This window comes from Chrysemys picta, chromosome 2, assembly GCF_011386835.1.
Source record: "Chrysemys picta bellii isolate R12L10 chromosome 2, ASM1138683v2, whole genome shotgun sequence".
NCBI lineage: Eukaryota > Metazoa > Chordata > Testudines > Emydidae > Chrysemys > Chrysemys picta.
Window position 1 is genome coordinate 278,772,205 of NC_088792.1, and position 19,366 is coordinate 278,791,570.

At 41.0% G+C, this 19,366-nt stretch overlaps 1 protein-coding gene across 5 annotated transcripts in view; it reads right to left on the reverse strand.

The window, feature by feature from the left end:
• Positions 1-19,366, reverse strand: part of FAM135B (family with sequence similarity 135 member B) — a 331,843-nt gene that overhangs the window by 227,302 nt on the left and 85,175 nt on the right. For 4 of the 5 annotated variants that reach the window (XM_065586241.1, XM_005291038.4, XM_065586240.1 and 1 more), the window contains exon 2: positions 11,733-11,828. In XM_065586241.1, the coding sequence (XP_065442313.1) occupies positions 11,733-11,809 (77 nt within the window). In that variant the 5' untranslated portion in view covers positions 11,810-11,828. Of the gene's footprint in view, positions 1-11,732; positions 11,829-12,972; positions 13,105-19,366 lie in introns of those variants that run through there. The other variant, XM_065586239.1, reaches the window with a different exon arrangement.

Here is a 19,366-nt window from a genome sequence, read left to right on the forward strand (position 1 = left end):
CCCGCCGAACGGTGCAAAGGGGCCCAGGCCCAGGATCTGGCCGGCTGTTTTTCCTAACAGCTCGGCCTATATTTAAATGCTCCATTTGTTGCTGGTGATTGTGCAGCTCTCTCCCCTGAGATATGTGCAGCATGTAACAAGGTAACAACACAGTCTGAACACAGATAACTTCACATGCCTCAATTAGTTAGCAGTTGTGAAGTGCTTCGGAAAGGAAAAGTGCCAAATAACTGCTAAGCAGCAGTATTATCCTCACATACCAACTCCAGGAATAGCCTCAAATTCCACCGCAATTGCTTGGATCTCTCCGAAGCACTTCAGAATTATTTCATTACCAGTACTGCTCATTTAGTTACAATCATCAGCACCATTTCTCTTCCCGTTTAGAATAAATGCACTGACTGCTTGTGTTGGTGTGGTGTTTCCAGCTTGTTCCAGTTAAGCTTAATGTGTAAAAATGTTTCACTTCACTTTAAGTAACAATATGTTGCAGCACATAAACAGGGATCATTTTATGAGGCTGCTGGCTTGGCATCACCTCCCGTCCCCCACGCACACCGTGATCCCCAAATGGGGACACATACATTCTTGTAATTCTACAAAGTAAGAGCTAGAGCTAATGTTCAACGTGTACCTCTGTAAAAATGTAAATCATATCAGGTGAGCCTGAAGCTTCTTTCAGACTCAATTCACTCAGGATGCCATTAAAGCAGCAGCGTAAATGAAACTTGGATTGTGGTGGTCTTTTTTTTTTCCTTACAGGAGGAACCATCTTGTTGCTCCGGGAGCAGCGTTTGGTCTTTGGTAAGCCAATTACAATGTCAAGCTGGCTTTCTTAGGAGAGCGTGTGGACGTCAGCAAAAGCTTTCAGAAAGGGTGGCTACTTTCAGCTTTTCCAGCATGGTTTACCAATGAGAGAGAGTTTGTTTAATAAAACAGCAAAAACCCATTATCCTTTACAACGTAAATGTAAGGATCTCAAACCACTTAACAGACAATCAATGAGATCTCAATAGCCAGCAGTACTGCTAATCTCAAGCTTTCAAAATTACAAGTCGGCCCCTCCAAAAATCACAAGATTGGCTTAAAAATGTGATTTTAAAAACTAATAAATCTGGGGTCCTTTTTTTCCCCTGCCTTCTTGGCTCACAGTTGCAAGGTTCTCTTTCAACCACGAATGCTACAAAACTTACTTTAAAAAAAATGAAACCTGAGATTTACACATAATCATCTGATGCCAGGAGCTGGGGCTTTAAGAAAAGTACCATGCAAAACCTGCATTAAAATCACACGAGTTGGCTTGTGTTGAGCTCCAGTACAGATGCCTCACTCTTTAACTTAGGTACCCAAATTTGAAGACATTTGTTTAGGGGCCTGCCTGTGCTTTTGAGATGCTGAACACACATACCCAAAGCACAAAGGGCCTGATCCAAAGTCCACTGAAGTCAATGGGTTTGGAATAAGGTCCTAGTGGTCTGATTGCCAAAAGGAGCTAAGCACATGTAGTTTCCATTGGCCTAGTCAATGCTCAGCAGCTTTGAAAAATCAGGTTACAGGAGCACTGGAAAGCTACTAGTACTCTCTCCAATATTAGTTTATTCAACTAGCATCATCACCCGCAGGTAAGTTTGATGAGCTCACTAATGCATCCAACTCCCTTTACTTTTGGGTTTTAAAATACCATGCATTTTATAAGGCACTCTAGTGGCTAACTTTTTATTAAAGATACACAGATTGTTAACCGCAGCTTTCTTATTCTATTCTGTGTGAGTTCTTATACCATGTTCCTCACCGTAGCATCTGAGCGCCTTCCAGTAGAGCATTAAGCAACGTAACAAAAATCGGTCCCATGTTTGTTCTGTCATCCTCTCCACAGGGGAAAAAGCATGTGCAGTGGAGTGCTCTGGTTTGGTTCGTTTTATACACACACACACACACACACACACACACACACACACACAGCAATGTCTTTAGATTAGAGAAGGCAGGTCAAGAAGGCCTGGCACTTGGAGTGGAAGGTGGTGAGGTTTGTGATGTAGTGGTGAGGAAGTTCATTCCACAGTCTTGAACCAGTACCTGACAAGGTTCTGTCTCCTGCACAAAACAAGATTTACTCTTATGGTAGAAAGTTGACGTTGTCAACCGTGGTCTTAATCCCAGAGCTTTCATTGATTTTTTTTTAAAGATAACCTGGGTCCAAGCCATTGAAGCACTTTTGAAATAAGGACCAAGACTTTGAACCTGATTCAATATTCTAGGGGCAGCCAGCGTATGGAACAGAAAATGGGTCTGATGTGGCTCAGAAGATGTGCCACGGTGTTCTGTACCAGCTGAAGTTTTTTAAGTGCTGAAGGCTTTCTGCCCAAGAAGGTTACATTGCTGTAGTCCAGCCAAGAAATGACAAAGGAATGAATAACTGAGGCCAGGTCATCATTTGCCAGGAAGGGATGGGACGTTTGTGTTCTGTGCTGTGTGTTTTTATTAGTGACGGCGGTGGTGAAGAAATGCACCTTGCACTAAGAACACAAAGTGGCATGGTGTGTCCTTGCCCTGGACCTCTAAGGGCAATCTTTTCCATATTCTGGCCTCATACCATTGAGACCTCTGAAAATAACATTTGAGACCTTGAACTTGTAGGGAGCTAGTGTGACAAGCAGAGGCTGGGTCCAACGTGCTCAAAGTGGCCTATGTTGCTAAGGAGATGTGCTGCTGGATTCTGTCCTAAGAGCTGATGACTTCAATGGCCAAGTAGATCACACCACTGCAGGTAACACACATGCATTCTTGAGGCTAAATCATCTGCCAAGATGGGATACAGTCTCCTAGCGAGTCACAGATGAATGTGTTGCCTGTGGCTGATACTTGCCACTGTCACAGATAGCGTGCTGAACAGTATGGCCCACTGGTCAGACCCGGCATGGCAGTCGTCATATTAATTATGAAAGGAGCCAGACTACAGCTTTGCATTGGGTCCTGATAACACACACCCCTCCCCCGCCTGCCAAAAAAAAAAAAGAATGCTTCGTCCTAATGCTTCTCTTTGTTTCTCAAACGTTGGCCTTCGATTCTAGAAGTCAAGGGACTAATTGTGAATTAATTCAATCATTTTCCCTGACCATTCCTTTCATGTTCACTGTGTTTTAAAAATACATCAGTGTCAGAATTCTAGTATTATCAAGGCACCTGCTCACCTTTCCTGTGACCTTTGCTTCCCCCTCAGTCACTCAGAAAGTTATTTATATTGTGGATTTGCCAGTATCGGGGGGAGGGGCGGCGGTTAAGTATGGAAATCCATCAAATAGGTTTTAAAACAGTTCAAGAATAAAGGCGCAGAAGGATTGCTTCTGACAGAACCAGACAAATCAATTAATTGATCTCTAGCAGACAGAGATAATTTTATTTCCTAGTCTATTAAAGAAGATCAGAATTGGCTAGCTAATTTTACTAGAGAAATATCTGTCACCAGTCATTAAGCAGCAGATGATGGAGAGAACTCGGATGGAGAAACTAAAAACTGCTTTTCCGTCTAGAAATTGCATTACTTATTACTCAGCCTTCAGAACTCTAGGTTCAAACATCAGCACGAGACTTTTGTTTCTACAAAAAGGGTTTTTCTCTCCACAATAGTATTGTCTACAAATCAACAAGTGACCATTCATGTCTATAAATACTAATACTTATGTTTGTGCCTTTGAGTAAGAGAACATTAGTATTAATTGCAAATATCTCACCAAGAAAAAACACTTGAAGCATGTAACCTATTGATGACTGGTCCCCAGTACCCAAGCCTGGAACACAAAGAATCCTGATTATTTTCTATTTAGACATTCTTGATCATCCAGGCCACTTACTGTAGTTTTGAATGTTAACCATTTATTTAGGGAACAGACAATTTTGACTACTTAATGGAATTTGATTAACAACAGATGCTTTTGGGCTTTTGTGGGGAAGGGCCTACCAGAATCCTCTTGGTTTGTCCTTTGGAAATTATTTGTATTTATTTAAGTTGTTGTTTCTAAAGCACTCACTGTTGACCTAACTCTGCTCACATTGAAGTCAATGACTTTCAGAGGAGAGTTGGGCCAACACTCAGCCCTTTAGAAAATCATAAGAACAAAAGAACGGCCATACTGGGTCAGACAAATGGTTCGTCTAGCCCAGTATCCTGTCTTCTAACAGTGACCAGTACCAGATGCTTCAGCAGGAATGAACAGAACATTTCAATTATGGAGTGATCCATCTCCTGTTGTCCAGTCTGAGCTTCTGGACATGGATAGCTTAGGGACGCCCAGAGCATGGGGTTGTATCCTGAACATCTTGGCTAATACCCATTGATGGACCTAACCTCCATTAATTTATCTGATTCTTTTCTGATCCCGCTCATGCTTTTGGCCTTCACAGGATACCTTGGTAACAAGTTCCAGAGGTTGATTATGTCTTGTGTGAAGAAGTACTTCTTTATGTTTGTTTTAAACCTGTTGCCTATTAATATCATTGGTGACCACCAGTACTTGCATTATGTGAAGGAGTAAACAATACTTCCTTATTCACTTTCTCCACACCACTCATGGTGTAATAGACCTCTATCATATCCCCCCATAGTCATCTCTTTTCTAAGATGAAAAATCCCAGTCTTTTTAATCTCTCCTCACATGGAAGTTGTTCCATACCCCTAATCATTTTTCTTGTCCTTCTCTGTAATGTTTCCAATTATAATATATCTTTTTTGAGATGTGGTGACCACAACTGCACTCAGTATTAAAAGTGTGGGCATACCATGGATTTATTTAGTGACAATATATTTTCTCTCTTATTCCCTATCCCTTGCCTGATTGTTCCTAACATTGTTCGCTTTTTTCACTGCCACTGCATATTGTGCAGATGTTTACAGAAAACTATCCACAATGACTCCAAGATCTCTTTCCTGAATGGTAACAGCTAATTTAGACTCCATTATTTTGTATTCATAGTTGGAATTGTGTTTTCCAGTGTGCATTAGTTTGCACTTATCAACATTGACTTTCATCTGCCATTTTGTTGCCCCATTGTCCAGTTTAGTGAAATCCCCTTGTAGAACATGTCACTTCAGGACGAAATGCAGAGACAAAATTTCTCGATACATTAAATGACTGCTTCTTGGAGCAGCTGGTACGGGAACCCACAAGGGGAGAGGCAACTCTACATTTCGTCCTGAGTGGAGCACAGAGCTGGTCCAAGAGGTAACTATAGCAGGACCGTTTGGAATATTAGTGACCATAATATAATACATTTAACATCCCTGTGGTGGGAAGAACATCTCAACAGCCCAACACTGTGGCATTTAATTTCAAAAAGGGGAACTACGCAAAAATGAGGGGGTTAGTTAAACAGAAATTAAAAGGTACAGTGACTAAAGTGAAATCCCTGCAAGCTGCATGGGCGCTTTTTAAAGACACCACAATAGAGGCCCAACTTAAGTGTATACCATAAATTAAGAAACACAGTAAAAGAACTAAAATAGAGCCACCATGGCTTAACAACTATGTAAAAGAAGCAGTGAGAGATAAAAAGATTTCCTTTAAAAAGTGGAAGTCAAATCCTAGCGAGGTAAATAGAAAGGAGCATAAACACTGCCAAATTAAGTGTAAAAATGTAATAACAAAAGCCAAAGAGGAGTTTGAAGAACGGCTAGCCAAAAACTCAGAAGGTAATAAAATGGTTTTTTTAGTACATCAGAAGCAGGAAGCCTGCTAAACAATCAGTGGGCCCCTCGATGATCAAGATAGAAAAGGAGCGCTTAAAGATGATAAAGTCATTGCGGAGAAACTAAACAAATTCTTTGCTTCAGTCTTCACGGCTGAGGATGTTAGGGAGATTCCCAAACCTGAGCCGGCTTTTGTAGGTGACAATTTGAGGAACTGTCACAGACTGAAGTGTCACTGGAGGAGGTTTTGGAATTAATTGATAAACTTAACATTAACAAGTCACCGGGACCAGATGGCATTCACCCAAGAGTTCTGAAAGAACTCAAATGTGAAATTGCGGCACTATTAACTAGGGTTTGTAACCTGTCCTTTAAATCGGCTTCTGTACCCAACGACTGGAAGATAGCTAATGTAACGCCAATATTTAAAAATGGCTCTAGAGGTGATCCCAGCAATTACAGACTGGTAAGTCTAACATCAGTACCGAGCAAATTAGTCGAAACAATAGTAAAGAATAAAATTGTCAGACACATAGAAGAACAAAAATTGTTGGGCAAAAGTCAACATGTTTCTGTAAAGGGAAATCATGTCTTACTAATCTATTAGAGTTCTTTGAAGGGGTCAACAAACATGTGGACAAGGGGGATCCAGTGGACATAGTGTACTTAGATTTCCAGAAAGCCTTTGATGAGGTCCCTCACCAAAGGCTCTTACATAAATTAAGTTGTCATGGGATAAAAGGGAAGGTCCTTTCATGGATTGAGAACTGGTTAAAAGACAGGGAACAAAGGGTAGGAATAAATGGTCAATTCTCAGAATGGAGAGGGGTAACTAGTGGTGTTCCCCAAGGGTCAGTCCTAGGACCAATCCTATTCAACTTATTCATAAGTGATCTGGAGAAAGGGGTAAAAAGTGAGGTGGCAATGTTTGTAGATGATACTAAACTGCTCAAGATAGTTAAGACCAAAGAGGACTGTGAAGAACTTCAAAAAGATCTCACAAAACTAAGTGATGAATGCACACTGGAAAAAATAACCCCAACTATACATACAATATGAAGGGGGCTAATTTAGCTACAACAAGTCAGGAAAAAGATCTTGGCGTCATCGTGGATAGGTCTCTGAAGATGTCCACGCAGTGTGCAGAGGCGGTCAAAAAAGCAAACAGGATGTTAGGAATAATTAAAAAGGGGATAGAGAATAAGACGGAGAATATATTATTGCCCTTATATAAATTGATGGTACACCCGCATCTTCAATACTGCGTATAGATGTGGTCTCATCTCAAAAAAGATATACTGGCACTAGAAAAGGTTCAGAGAAGGGCAGCTAAAATGATTAGGGGGTTGGAAAGGGTCCCATATGAGGAGAGATTAAAGAGGCTAGGATTTTTCAGCTTGGAAAAGAGGAGACTAAGGGGGGATATGATAGAGGTATATAAAATTATGGGTGATGTGGAGAAAGTAGATAAGGAAAAGTTATTTACTTATTCCCATAATACAAGAACTAGGGATCACCAAATGAAATTAATAGGCAGCAGGTTTAAAACAAATAAAAGGAAGTTCTTCTTCACATAGCATATAGTCAACTTGTGGAACTCCTTACCTGAGGAGGTTGTGAAGGCTAGGACTATAACAGCGTTTAAAAGAGAACTGGATAAATTCATGGAGGTTAAGTCCATTAATGGCTATTAGCCACAATGGATAAGGAATGGTGTCCCTAGACTCTGTTTGTCAGAGGATGGAGATGGATGGCAGGAGAGAGATTACTTGATCATTACCTGTTAGGTTCACTCCCTCTGGGGCACCTGGCATTGGCCACTGTCGGTAGACAGGATACTGGGCTAGATGGACCTTTGGTCTGACCCAGTACAGCCGTTCTTATGTTCTTATGTAATCTTCCTACGAAAGCCTTTCAGATTCTCTCCTGGTCATTTGGTACCGATCGGTTAGTGAAAAATACTAAAAAGCTTTGGACATAAGTAGCTTGAGCAATTTTGTTTTGGCTGCAAACTTTGCCATCTCCCTCTTTACCCTCTTGTCCAGATTATTTATGAATACAGCAGAACCTCAGAGTTATGAATGCCTCAGGAATGGAGGTTGTTCATAACTCTGAAATGTTCGGAACTGTGCACAAAACATTATGGTTGTTCTTTCAAAAGTTTACAACTGAACATTGACTTAACACAGCTTTGAAATTTTACTACGGAGAAGAAAAATGCTGCTTTTAACCATCTTAATTTAAATGAAACAATCACAGAAACTGTTTCCTTATCTTGTCAAATCTTTTTTTTTTAAACTTGCCCTTTATTTTTTTAGTAGTTTACGTTTAACACAGTCTTGTACTATATTTGCCTTTTGAGGGGAGAGAAGGGAGGGGTCTCTGAAGCTGCCTCATTCCGTATTCCGGTTCTAAATGAGGTATGTGGTTGACTGGATAGTTTGTAACTCTGGTGTTCGTAACTCTGAGGTTCTACTATATTTTGAATGGAACTGGTCCCAGTACAGATCCATGGGGGACCCTGCTATTTACCGCTCTCCATTGTGAAAACTGACCATTTATTCTTATCCTTTGTTTCCTATCTTTTAACCAGTTAGTGATCCATGAGAGAACCTTCCTCTTACTCCATGACTGCTTATTTTGCTTAAGAGCCTTTGGTGTGGGACTTTGTCAAAGGCTTCCTAAAAGTCACATACACTGTATCCACTGGGATTGCCCTTGTCCACGTTTGTGGACCCACTCAAATAATTTTAATAGATTGGTGAGGTGAAAGTCGTGTTGACTTTTCAATAATATATGGTGTATCTGATAACTCTGTTCTTTGCTATAGTTTCAACCAATTTACCTGGTATTGAAGTTAGGGTTACTGGCCTGTAATTGCCAGGATTGCCTCTGGATCCTTTTTAAAAAACATTATATCTCCTCGAGTCATCTGGTAGAGAGGCTGATTTAAGTGATAGGTTACATACCCCAGTTAGTAGTTCTGCAATTTCATATTTGAGTTCCTTCAGAACTCTTGGATGAATCCCATCTGGTCCTGATGACTTATTACTTTTTAATTTATGAAGTTGTTCCCAGACCACCTTTACTGACATCTGGGACAGCACCTCAGATACTTCACCTAAAAAGAATGGCTGTGGGAATCTCCCTCACATCTTCTGCAGTGAAGACTGATGCAGAGAATTAATTTAGCTTCTCTGCAGGAGCTCTGTGTTCCTTGAGTAACCCTTTAGCATCTCGATTGTCCAGTGGCCCCCTGGATTGTTTGGCTGGCTTCTTGCTACTAATGTACTTAATTTTTTTGCTAGCTTTTCTGTCTTCTGATAGTTGTTCTTGAAGTTCTTTTTGGGGTTGCCTAATTATACTTTTATACTTGACTTGCCAGAGTTTATGCTCCTTTCAATTCTCCTCACTAAGATTTGAGTTCCAGTTTTCAAATGATGTATTTTTGCTTCTAACTGCCTCTTTTACTCGGTGGTTTAGCTATGGTAGCATTTTTATTTTATTTTTTTGGTCCTCTGTTTTTTTCCTTCAGGGTATAAATTTAGTCTGAGCTTCTATTATGGTGTTTTTAAATAGTTTCCATGTAGCTTGCATGCATTTCTCTCTTGTGCCTATTCTTTTTAAATTTTCATTTAACTAGCTTCTTCATTTTGTGTGGTTCCCCTTTTTGAAGATAAATGCTACTGTGGTGGGTTTCTTTAGTGTTTTCCCCACAACTATGTTAAATTTAATTACATTATGGTCTCTATTACCTGGTCGTTCAGCTCTATTCACCTCTGGACCAGATCTTGTGCTCCACTTAGGACTAAATAAAGAATTACCTCTCCCCTTGGGAGTTCCGCGACTAGCTGCTCTACGAAGCAGTCATTAATGGTGTCTAGAAATGTTATCTCTGCAACATATCCTGAGGGGATATGTACCGAGCCAACAGAGGGATAGTTGAAATCCCTCATTCTTGGGTTTTCTGTCTTTGTAGCCTCTCTAAACTTTGAGCATTCTACAATCACTGTCATCATACTGGGCAGGCGGTCGGTAGTATATTCCTACTGTTCTATTCTGAGTATTCGAGCATGGAATTTCTATCCATAGAGGTTCTATGGTACAGTTTGATTTATTTAAGATTTTTCCTATATTTGACTGTATGCTTTCTTTCCCATATAGTGCTACTCCCCCACTAGCACGACCTACTCTGTCATTCCTATATATTTTGTACCCCAGAATTACCGTGTCCTATTGATTATCATCATTCCACCAGGTTTCTGTGATGCCTATTATATCATCATCATCATCAAATACCAGACATTCAAGCTCATCTATCTTAGTATTTAGATTGCAGAGAGAGCTAAAATGTACAGAACACAGTAAACTCCTTGCAGATTAAACCATTTTGTGATTAAGTTGAATCAAGTCCCTTGATTAAAAGGCATGTGTGCTCTCTTCCTAATAGTTAGATTTGGTATAGTCAAGGCTGTTTTCGAGAATAAGGGCTCTAAACTCTGTTCTCTGGGCCATGAATAGGATGAAGAGATGCAGCTGCTTTAAGTTCAGTGGAGCTATGCTGATACTCAACTGGTGCTATCTGGTCCTCAAGAGTGCATAACTTGGCAGGAAAAAAAAGGATATTATTGGTTCCAATCTAAAATAGGTATCTATCCAAGAATGATTTGTGTTTTAGTTTTAATCAGCACCTACTGCTATAGATCATATGGCCTTCATGCTACCTTGACCATTTCAGGGGCTTCATGGGAACAATTTTTCAGGGTTCACTGAACATTTCATCATAGTAAGAAAAATGCACTGGAATGCGTTACCTAGGGAGGTGGTGGAGTCTCCTTCCTTGGAGGTTTTTAAGGCCCGGCTTGACAAAGCCCTGGCTGGGATGATTTAGTTGGGAATTGGTCCTGCTTTGAGCAGGGGGTTGGACTAGATGACCTCTTGAGGTCCCTTCCAACCCTGATATTCTATGATTCTATGATTCTATGAAAAATTATATTCCATTTTCCGGTGGAGACAGCTCTGATTAGCTAAACTATCCTACACCTGGAGCAGTTTCACAGTTCAGGTAACACTATCAGTTACCTGCATATCCAAGTCATCTGCCATCCACTGACATGGGGGGTGTGGAGTTGCAGCTAGGTAGAGGGCATTTCTGAGTCAGTATATGAAAACTCACTGACAAAAAATAAATATTCCAGCAGACCCGCAATAGAATAGTCAATTAGCAACAAAGTCCACACCCTCAGGGCTGTCTGAACCTATCCAGTTCCACTGGTAACCTTGAGCAGACCTTCAATATAGGTCCCTGGCCCTGATGAAAGAAATCACAGAATACACCTGTGATCTAATAATAGCCACTAGAAGAAGCCCAGTCACCATGCAATCTTTAGAAGAGGCTACCACCATTTAGTAGCCACATATTTGCCATGCCTCTACCACCAGGCAAGGTCCAGGGGAAAAGTTAAATAAGTTTACTGGAAGTTGCCCCTTCTTCTGAAGCATTGATTTTAAAACCACAGTGGGCTTATAATACATGGCGGTTAATAGAACCAAAGCTTCTAAATATTAGATACAGGATGTAACGAATACTCAGTGTTCCAATTCTAAAAGTGAATTAGTAGAGTTCCATTAAACTCCATTATAGGAAAATAGAGCAACTACATTTATGACCCCAAAGTGAGCATTATTTAACATGAAGCAGGAAGGAAAAGACACGGAGCACAACTGTCATTCATGTTGGAAGATCAGAGCTAACCCAGGAGAGTTAAAGCAGTCACTGTGCCTAAGCTTAAGCAGCTGGTTAAATCCATTTGATCTAGTTTTATAAACACATTGTTTTTATAATTCAGGCAGTCAGACTTTACAGATAAGAGGAAATAACATGCTTCCAGCTTCCTTGACTGCGAGGAAAGACTAATGATACCCCCCACCACCAGATTACATGAAGTATAACTGCATTAGCAGGAAGCAACTTATTTCAGAGTCTAGGTCCTTTCCTTAAATGGGCATTATACAAGCAGCTAAAAACTAATGGAAGCTCCAAACTCACCCTCTCTGGAAGAGATCCACATTGTGGAATTTGTGTAGTTCCACAGAAAACTCGACCGTTCCCTGTACCTCAGACATGATCTTTTCAGGTCATCACCTAAATGAAACACAAACAGGTATTTTAAACATGCTGAACAGTTTGCTTAATAACAAATTCACTTAAGTTCCTACATCTTGCTTCAGCACTTTGGGCTTCATCCATGACCCAGTGAACTCAATGGGAGTCTTTATACTGAAATCAATGGACTCTGTTCAGGCTTTTCATTGATAACAGCCCTATCCACGTCATGCTTGTGAGTCATAAAAGACAAAGACAGCCTGAGGATGCAGCAATAATGCTACATTAGGCTATATCATAATCATTGAAATGTACATAGTGTCCTTCAGCCTAGAACCTCCGAGTGCTTTCCAAGCTCTCTCAATATTCCTGGGGGGAAAGAGAGATGTTGTTAGACCCATTTTAGAGAATGGAAAATTCAGTCTCCAGCCAAACACCACAGTGGTACAGAGTTCTCTTGCTCCCATCCCCTGTGCCCTCTCCCACCAAGGCACTTATCAAAGACAAGGAAGGGAGATTTCACATGGAACAGAACTAACTCCAGAAATAACGAATGGCAGGGATTGCCACGTAAGCTCTTTTGGGCAGGAAAATTAGTCTGTATCACAGATGTCACGGACAAGATTGTGACAGGACCCTCAGAGTGAGCATGGGATTGTGCCCCCTTAACTCTCTCCAGGCTGGGCTGTCTCTCACAATGCCTTGCTAGTGACCAGCAGCAAACCCCTCCAGGTGCTGTGATCACTCAACACAACAGCATGTGGAGCCCCACACCCAGCTAGATTGCATGAATGCTCCCAGAGTCACTCATGAATCACCCAGAGAAAGGCACCAGAACCAAATCCCCCAGCTTCCAGCACTGTACCTCAGGAATATACTGTCTGGCACTGCTCAAGACGAGCAGTGCAGATTCATTAATTGGTTCACCACTTCATCAATGGAAAGTGGGCCTACACCAGCCTTTGCAAACCTGACCAGATTACCAAACACTTCAGGCAAACTCTCTGGTAAAGATAAACAATTAAACAAATGTATTGATGACCAAAAGATAAAATTTAAGTGATATTAAGTGTTAGGCAAAAAGTCAGAGTTAGTTACCAAAATAAAATAAAATATAACCATGCAGTCTAAACTCTCAACCCTATTAGACTGGGCAACATCTAGATTAAGCAGTTTTTCTCACCCCTCTGGATATTGCAATCCTTAATATACAGGTTTGTTCCTTAAACCTGGGCCAATCTCCTCTGTTGTAGTCTTGTCTTCTTCTCAGTGTCTTAGTTGCTTGCAGCATAGGTGGGAACAGGAGAAGGGCCCAATATGTGTCATCTGTGTCTGTTTTATACCCCCAGTCCACGTGCTTGGAAAATACAAGTCCAGGCATGTCTGGGGGGCACTGCTGAGTCTCCAGATAAGGTTGAGCAATTCCCCTGGTGTGGCCTCATGCAGGTGAGTCATTGCATTGTAGCTCCCTTGCTGGACAATGGTTGTTGATGGGCTGATTGATACCCTGCCTGGGTGTTGTTTACTTTCCTTGCTGTTGCCTCTGGGGGGCTAATATCTGGCTGATTCCCCAACTTGCAGCATATTTTAGTGACAACCATACAACACAATTCTCACAACTTCATATGCATTAATGAGATACATATATGTCTAGAGAAATGACTTTCAGCAGATCATGACCTTTCCCCTGATACCTCACAAGGCATGCTTTATATGTAAGATCACGATTATATAAAAATGAGGAATATGGGGGTTCCAGGACACTCCCCCCAGGTATAGAATGTCACAAACATGGCCACCAGATTGGTTTACTTCACACATACACAGTGGTCTTAGATAGAGGAGCAGAGTGTAAGTACAAAGAAGGATGGCTCGTGAGCATCAGTCTGAGCGTAGATAGCTGTCTACTGTACATGACCGGGGAGGTGGGAAAGTGTGCCTGACGTTCTGGTGCCACGGAGCAGTAGTGGGTGCATTGGCAGGCTTTCCATTTTGCATCCAAAGGGACCAGAGCTTCCAGAACAATTTGTATAGTGGGGGGGGGGTGCCCAGAGCCATTGATCCAAACTGTAAACCCTGTATATGATGGAAACCACTTCAAGCCAGGGGGAGCAGCAGCACCCCCCATCTCCCCGCACCCTCCATTCCAGCACCTAAAAGAGGGGCTCTAGTTTGGAATTCTGCCCAGCTTCTGCAATAGGGGAGACTCTCTCTCTCTCTTCAGACTATTATATTCATTTGTATCATGCACAAAGGTGCGCTAAATGCCTCCCACCCACTCCAATACATCAATGCAAGGCAGGGCAAGATTCTGATGTTGTATATTTTCAAATCAGGAGACCTGATAAGTTTGGTTGCCCACTCCTGGCTATATGTTTTCCAGGTGACTGGCTTTTTATTTCACTGATGATTTAAACACTATATTTTTTCTTAACGCCTTCCCCTCTCAAGCAATCTCATTTTTTAAAAGGCGCTTTGCTGAGCTTTATTTCCTCCACTGGAAAACGATGCATTGTAGACAGTGATTCCAGACTGACAAGAGCTACAGCTATGCAATTTATATTATATATAAATAAAATAATTGCCAAACTTTCCATTTTTTCAATATATACCTCCAAGGTAAGGAAACGAATGTATTAGTCAAGTCAGTGTTATGTCATAATGATTTCCAGTAAAATTCAGGAGCAGTGAAGGTAAACTCAGTGTTACGCTCTGGCAGAGCTAATGTAATTTGTACCTTATCTAGTTTTCTAAAACTGTACCAAGAATGGCCCACCCTCATTTTACTCTTGATAAAGCCCTCGGTAGGACTGACATAAAAGTTATGTTTGTCAAAGATACTTCAATGGCGTGCACCAATAGCACAAACGATCGACCCAGAGAAGAGCTGAAGTCACATAGCTTGAAGAAAAAGGAATACATGTTCAAAATGATTTTGGGTGCTGCACCTGACTTATCCTTAAAGGGACCCAATTTTCAAAACACGATGAACACAGGTCCTTTGAAAATAAGGTACTTAAAGTTGGGCATTCAAAAAAATAGAGGCACCCATACTCACTAACCACTTGGGAAATATTAGGCCAAACGTATCACAGGGTAGTTAGTTAAACGAGCATTACCTAAAAGTAGAGTAGCTCCCTTTCCGATTGTGCTGTTACCGAAGGCCGACGTATGACATCAGGATTTGCAGTGCCGTAGGGAATATTGTCAATATTGAAGATATGTCACATACTTATCTAAGACAACCGGTGAGTGTTTAGGGAATGCCCCTGAGCACCTCTCTGTTGGACAGCACCTCGAGTGCTTTTAAACTAAGCACTACATGCCCCACTAACATTTCAAAACAAGAATAAAGCAGGCACAAGGCAACCCAGCTGGTGACGTGACATGGGGGACAGGCCTGCCAATGGCAGCCCTCCCTCATTAGCGAGGCTGCCATTGATCAGTCTGAGCACCTCCGAGTTTGGATTGGCTGGTGGAGTATTGCCCATAAAGAGAGCACTGGACAGAAGTAGGCCTCTCTCTGCTACTCCCCTAGAGCTTGTGAGTATCCCACACTCGCTCCCTGAGGGTATGTCTGAAGTTAGCCTCGCGCTAGTGAGAGAGGCCACACTGTGAACTAATACTACAACTGCTGTATGCACACTGGCATTGCATTCACTCATGTGTGGTGCTAAGACTTCTGGGGCCACATCCCATGTTTCTCTGTACTGCAGTAAATTGAGATACTCTGTGAATTCATTCCTACTGAACTGCAGGAGAACTTCTGTCCTTTCTGGGCACACAGGGAAATTGTGGAAAGGCACAGAAGCACGCAGGTGGGAGCTAGTCTGCACTGAGACTACGGAGTGGCTGTTTTAGCAGCTGTCACATTGTACTCACTTGAGTTTTAGCCTATACAACTCCCCAGCCCTTGGGCCTGCAAACTCAAGTTAAAAGCACCATGAGACCTGAGTTAAGGGTTTGCGTGTGTGGACAAGTTTGGGACATCACTCAAATTATTAATTGAATTCACTCTTCAGTGGAGACATAGCTTTAGAGATTAATGGCAATGGAGAATAAGCTGGATGAGTTACATTTCAGGGTCTATGGTTCATTGGTCTCAGTAAGTTCCACTTGATGTTTCAGGCAACCGCACTGGTTGTGCTGTGCTGGCAAAATCTGCACAACACAGGGGCCCAGGTTGTCATGGTTTTATTAATTTATGATTTATTTACAGGCTCACAAATCTGGGCAATTTGTCCTGCCCACAAGGGTTAGATTCCCCTTCATGCTGTTAAAATGGAGTGGATGAAGACAGGAGTGGGGTCTCCCACGCTGGAAATCTGGACATCTTCTGCAAATGATAGCATGTCTTAATCTGTATGGTAGATGAATATGCATGATCTCATTTGCATTTTAAAAGGAACACTTGCTGTTATTTTCTTTTGCTGTTGCTGGACCAGGTTGCCTTTGAGGACTGGTGGTGGATGTTTAAGTTATGATAAAGTTGCATTATTTGGCCAAAATATGATGCTTTTGAGTTCATGCTCATTGGCCCTTGCCATGTGCAATGTTTAGTCGCTGGCTGTTTGGGCTAGCTACTAAGTTATACTACTTATTTTGGTAGGACAACCATCTGATTGAGCGATATGCATTGATAAACTAAAGAAATCGTAACTGCAACAACCATGATTCAGAGCAATATATTGCGTGTCACTGAGGACAGAATTTGGCCCAGTAGCACTACTGTATTATAGAGAGTAATATCCTAAGGGCTGGATGCCACAGTCCTCACAGGACTCTTAAGAACCCCATTAGCTTGATGGCACTAATCACACTAGTGAGGGTTGCAGGATCAGGCCCCTACTTTGATTTACTTTCAGAAGCTAGTCTACTACAACATAAAACTTGTTTACCGCCCCCAGCAGATTATAAATCTGGCCAGCGTTCTGCATGTATTCTTGGCCAAAAAAAATAAACCAGACATTTCCTCAGTGCTTTGGCCATACTTGTCTGATTCCATCACAGCATTCATCAGAAAGTCGGGGACAAAAGAGCAAAATAAAAACACCTTCCCAGAGAAAGCAGTGACTCATACACCTAGACGCATTCGTTTAGGGCAAAGTTTAAAGAAGAGAACCCAGCTGTGTTCCTAAAGAAGCACAGCACATCTTAGAAGTGAGTCTCCATAATACATTCCCTGCTCTTTCTACATTTAAAACACGCTGTATTTTGTTATGGGTTCCCTAGGAAGCTGATATTTGCAAGATGGGGGAGGGAATTTAAGTTTTTCTAAAAGCTACAAATTGTGTTTATAAAAAAAAGTCACGGTGAAACTGCATTACTCTCTTCTCCATACATATCTGCTCCTAGCATAGATATCAATAAATTCAGCGACACAGGAGCAAAATAATAAACAGCTTCTGAAAAACTGGGCAATTGTGACTCAAACTCAGAAACCGTCAGTTAGAATAAAGTGTTGGGGAAAGGTGAAAATAGATTAAATGTCTTTTCTTTTTAGAGAAACAAAGTGAGATGGCTGAGGTAATATCTTTTATTGGACCAACTTCTGTTGGTGAGAGAGAGAAACTTTTGAGCTTACACAGAGATGTTCTTCAGGTCCAGGCAACCTACTCAGAGCATCACAACTAAATACAAGGTAGAACAGATTGTTTAGCATAAGTAGTTAACATATTTCAAGGGACCATTCAAGGTGAAGTAAAATTTTCTTTTTAATTCCTTTTACTTTTTCTATCATTTGCCTTTTCTCAAGTGAAATGGGTCCCAGGAGACCTTAAAGTCACTATTGAATCAAGATGCCCCAGAAGCAGGTGAGTTATTTTGATTCAGAGCAATCAGAGAGGCCAGTCAGCACTTCTGTTACACATCATCCTCATAAACAACAAGGTGTCTGGTGGCACCGTAAAGACTAACAGATTTATTTGGGCATAAGCTTTCGTGGGTAAAAACCTCACTTCTTCAGATGCATCTGAAGCTTATGCCCAAATAAATCTGTTAGTCTTTAAGGTGCCACCAGACTCCTTGTTGTTTTTGTAGATACAGACTAACACGGCTACCCCCTGATACTTGACATCATCCTCATGTCCATGAACCCACGGGCATCGTTAGTACAGGGGAGGTGGAGCCTTTGTTATATTAGTAGCATATATTAATCACCTTTAAATTATGTCAGCCATGTTATTTTATTTCCAAGATTTTGAATACGACAAGGTATAACATAGCCATGTTTTAGTCTCTGAATAAGGACAAAGAACAGTAGAGTACTCAGGGCCCTTATTTGAATGATAAAGAATAGCAGTGCCAGGCCTTGCAATTATTATTAGATGAATAGTTGAAGAATAACCTATGAAATACCCTTAAAAAAAGAAAGCGGAGCATGGCCTACATACAGCTCTGGCATTTGGGTTTTCTGGACTTTTAATACCACTCCTGACCTTAATTCCTTCTGTTGCCTAGGCCAAGTTACTCAGCCTCCTAGCGAATCTATAACAGAATAATCTATGCAAGCAAATCTGACTGCAGTGTACTGACCCAGTTTTGAATTTAGCCAGGACACAAGAATTAGCCACTTTTTCTTTTTTTTAAATGGCCACAACTATTCTGGATTTAAATTTGATGTGTCCTCTGAAAAACACAGCATCTGGAGCTACGTTGTGCCCTTTAATATTCTGCACTGACTCAAAAGTATCAAGGATTAATCGTGTAGGTCTTCCATCGATATATTTGCCTGTTTAGGTTGTGGACTGTAATGGGATCACAGCACAAGAGGGGATAGCTGCAGGTAACTGTTCCTATTGTTTTGTAGAAGTTCCAGCCTGCAACATGCCCTTGAATTATTTCTTTAATTTGCAGGGCAGGAAATTATATACATACATACATACATACACACACACACACACCGGTAGTTATGTATAAATGAATACAAGGCACATGACCTTATCCTGCCATATCATCCACAAAACACGCTTGTTTCTTTCACAAGTATACCAGTTTAATTGTTAAACGTTTGTTTTTATTCTCTGAAGAGCCAACACATTTTAGATAAGAGTCCTATTATTTCAAAACTTTTCAGGTCTGTTGTTCTGCATTCCAGGGAAATCAAAATTGGTTTCTTCATGAGCCATATCAAACCTATTTTCAAAAAAAAACAGCACAAAAAAAGTGAGTAATTTTCCCCAAGGCTTGTTGATTTCTATTATAGAAAATAAAGTTGGTGATGTAGGAGTAAAACAACAAACATCCCTTAAAAAAGGGAAATAGTGATTCAAAAACCAAGAAAGATATTGAATTAAAAAAGTATTCAAGAAAGGATACAAGTCATTTATAGATGTCGACATTTTCACGGTTATAATTTTGCCTCCATATTTTACCTTTTCCCAATCTACTTGGAATCCACAAAATCCCAAACTCATGATCTAGCTCAAGGGTTCTCAATTTGCTCCATGTCATTACTCTACAAGAAGTGTTGGGATAATGCCCGTACACCTGCATCTAGCAATAAAGTGTGATCATGACGGTCTGAAACCTATTGGTGATCTCTAAATTGAGAACCCATTACTTAGAGTATCCTCTGA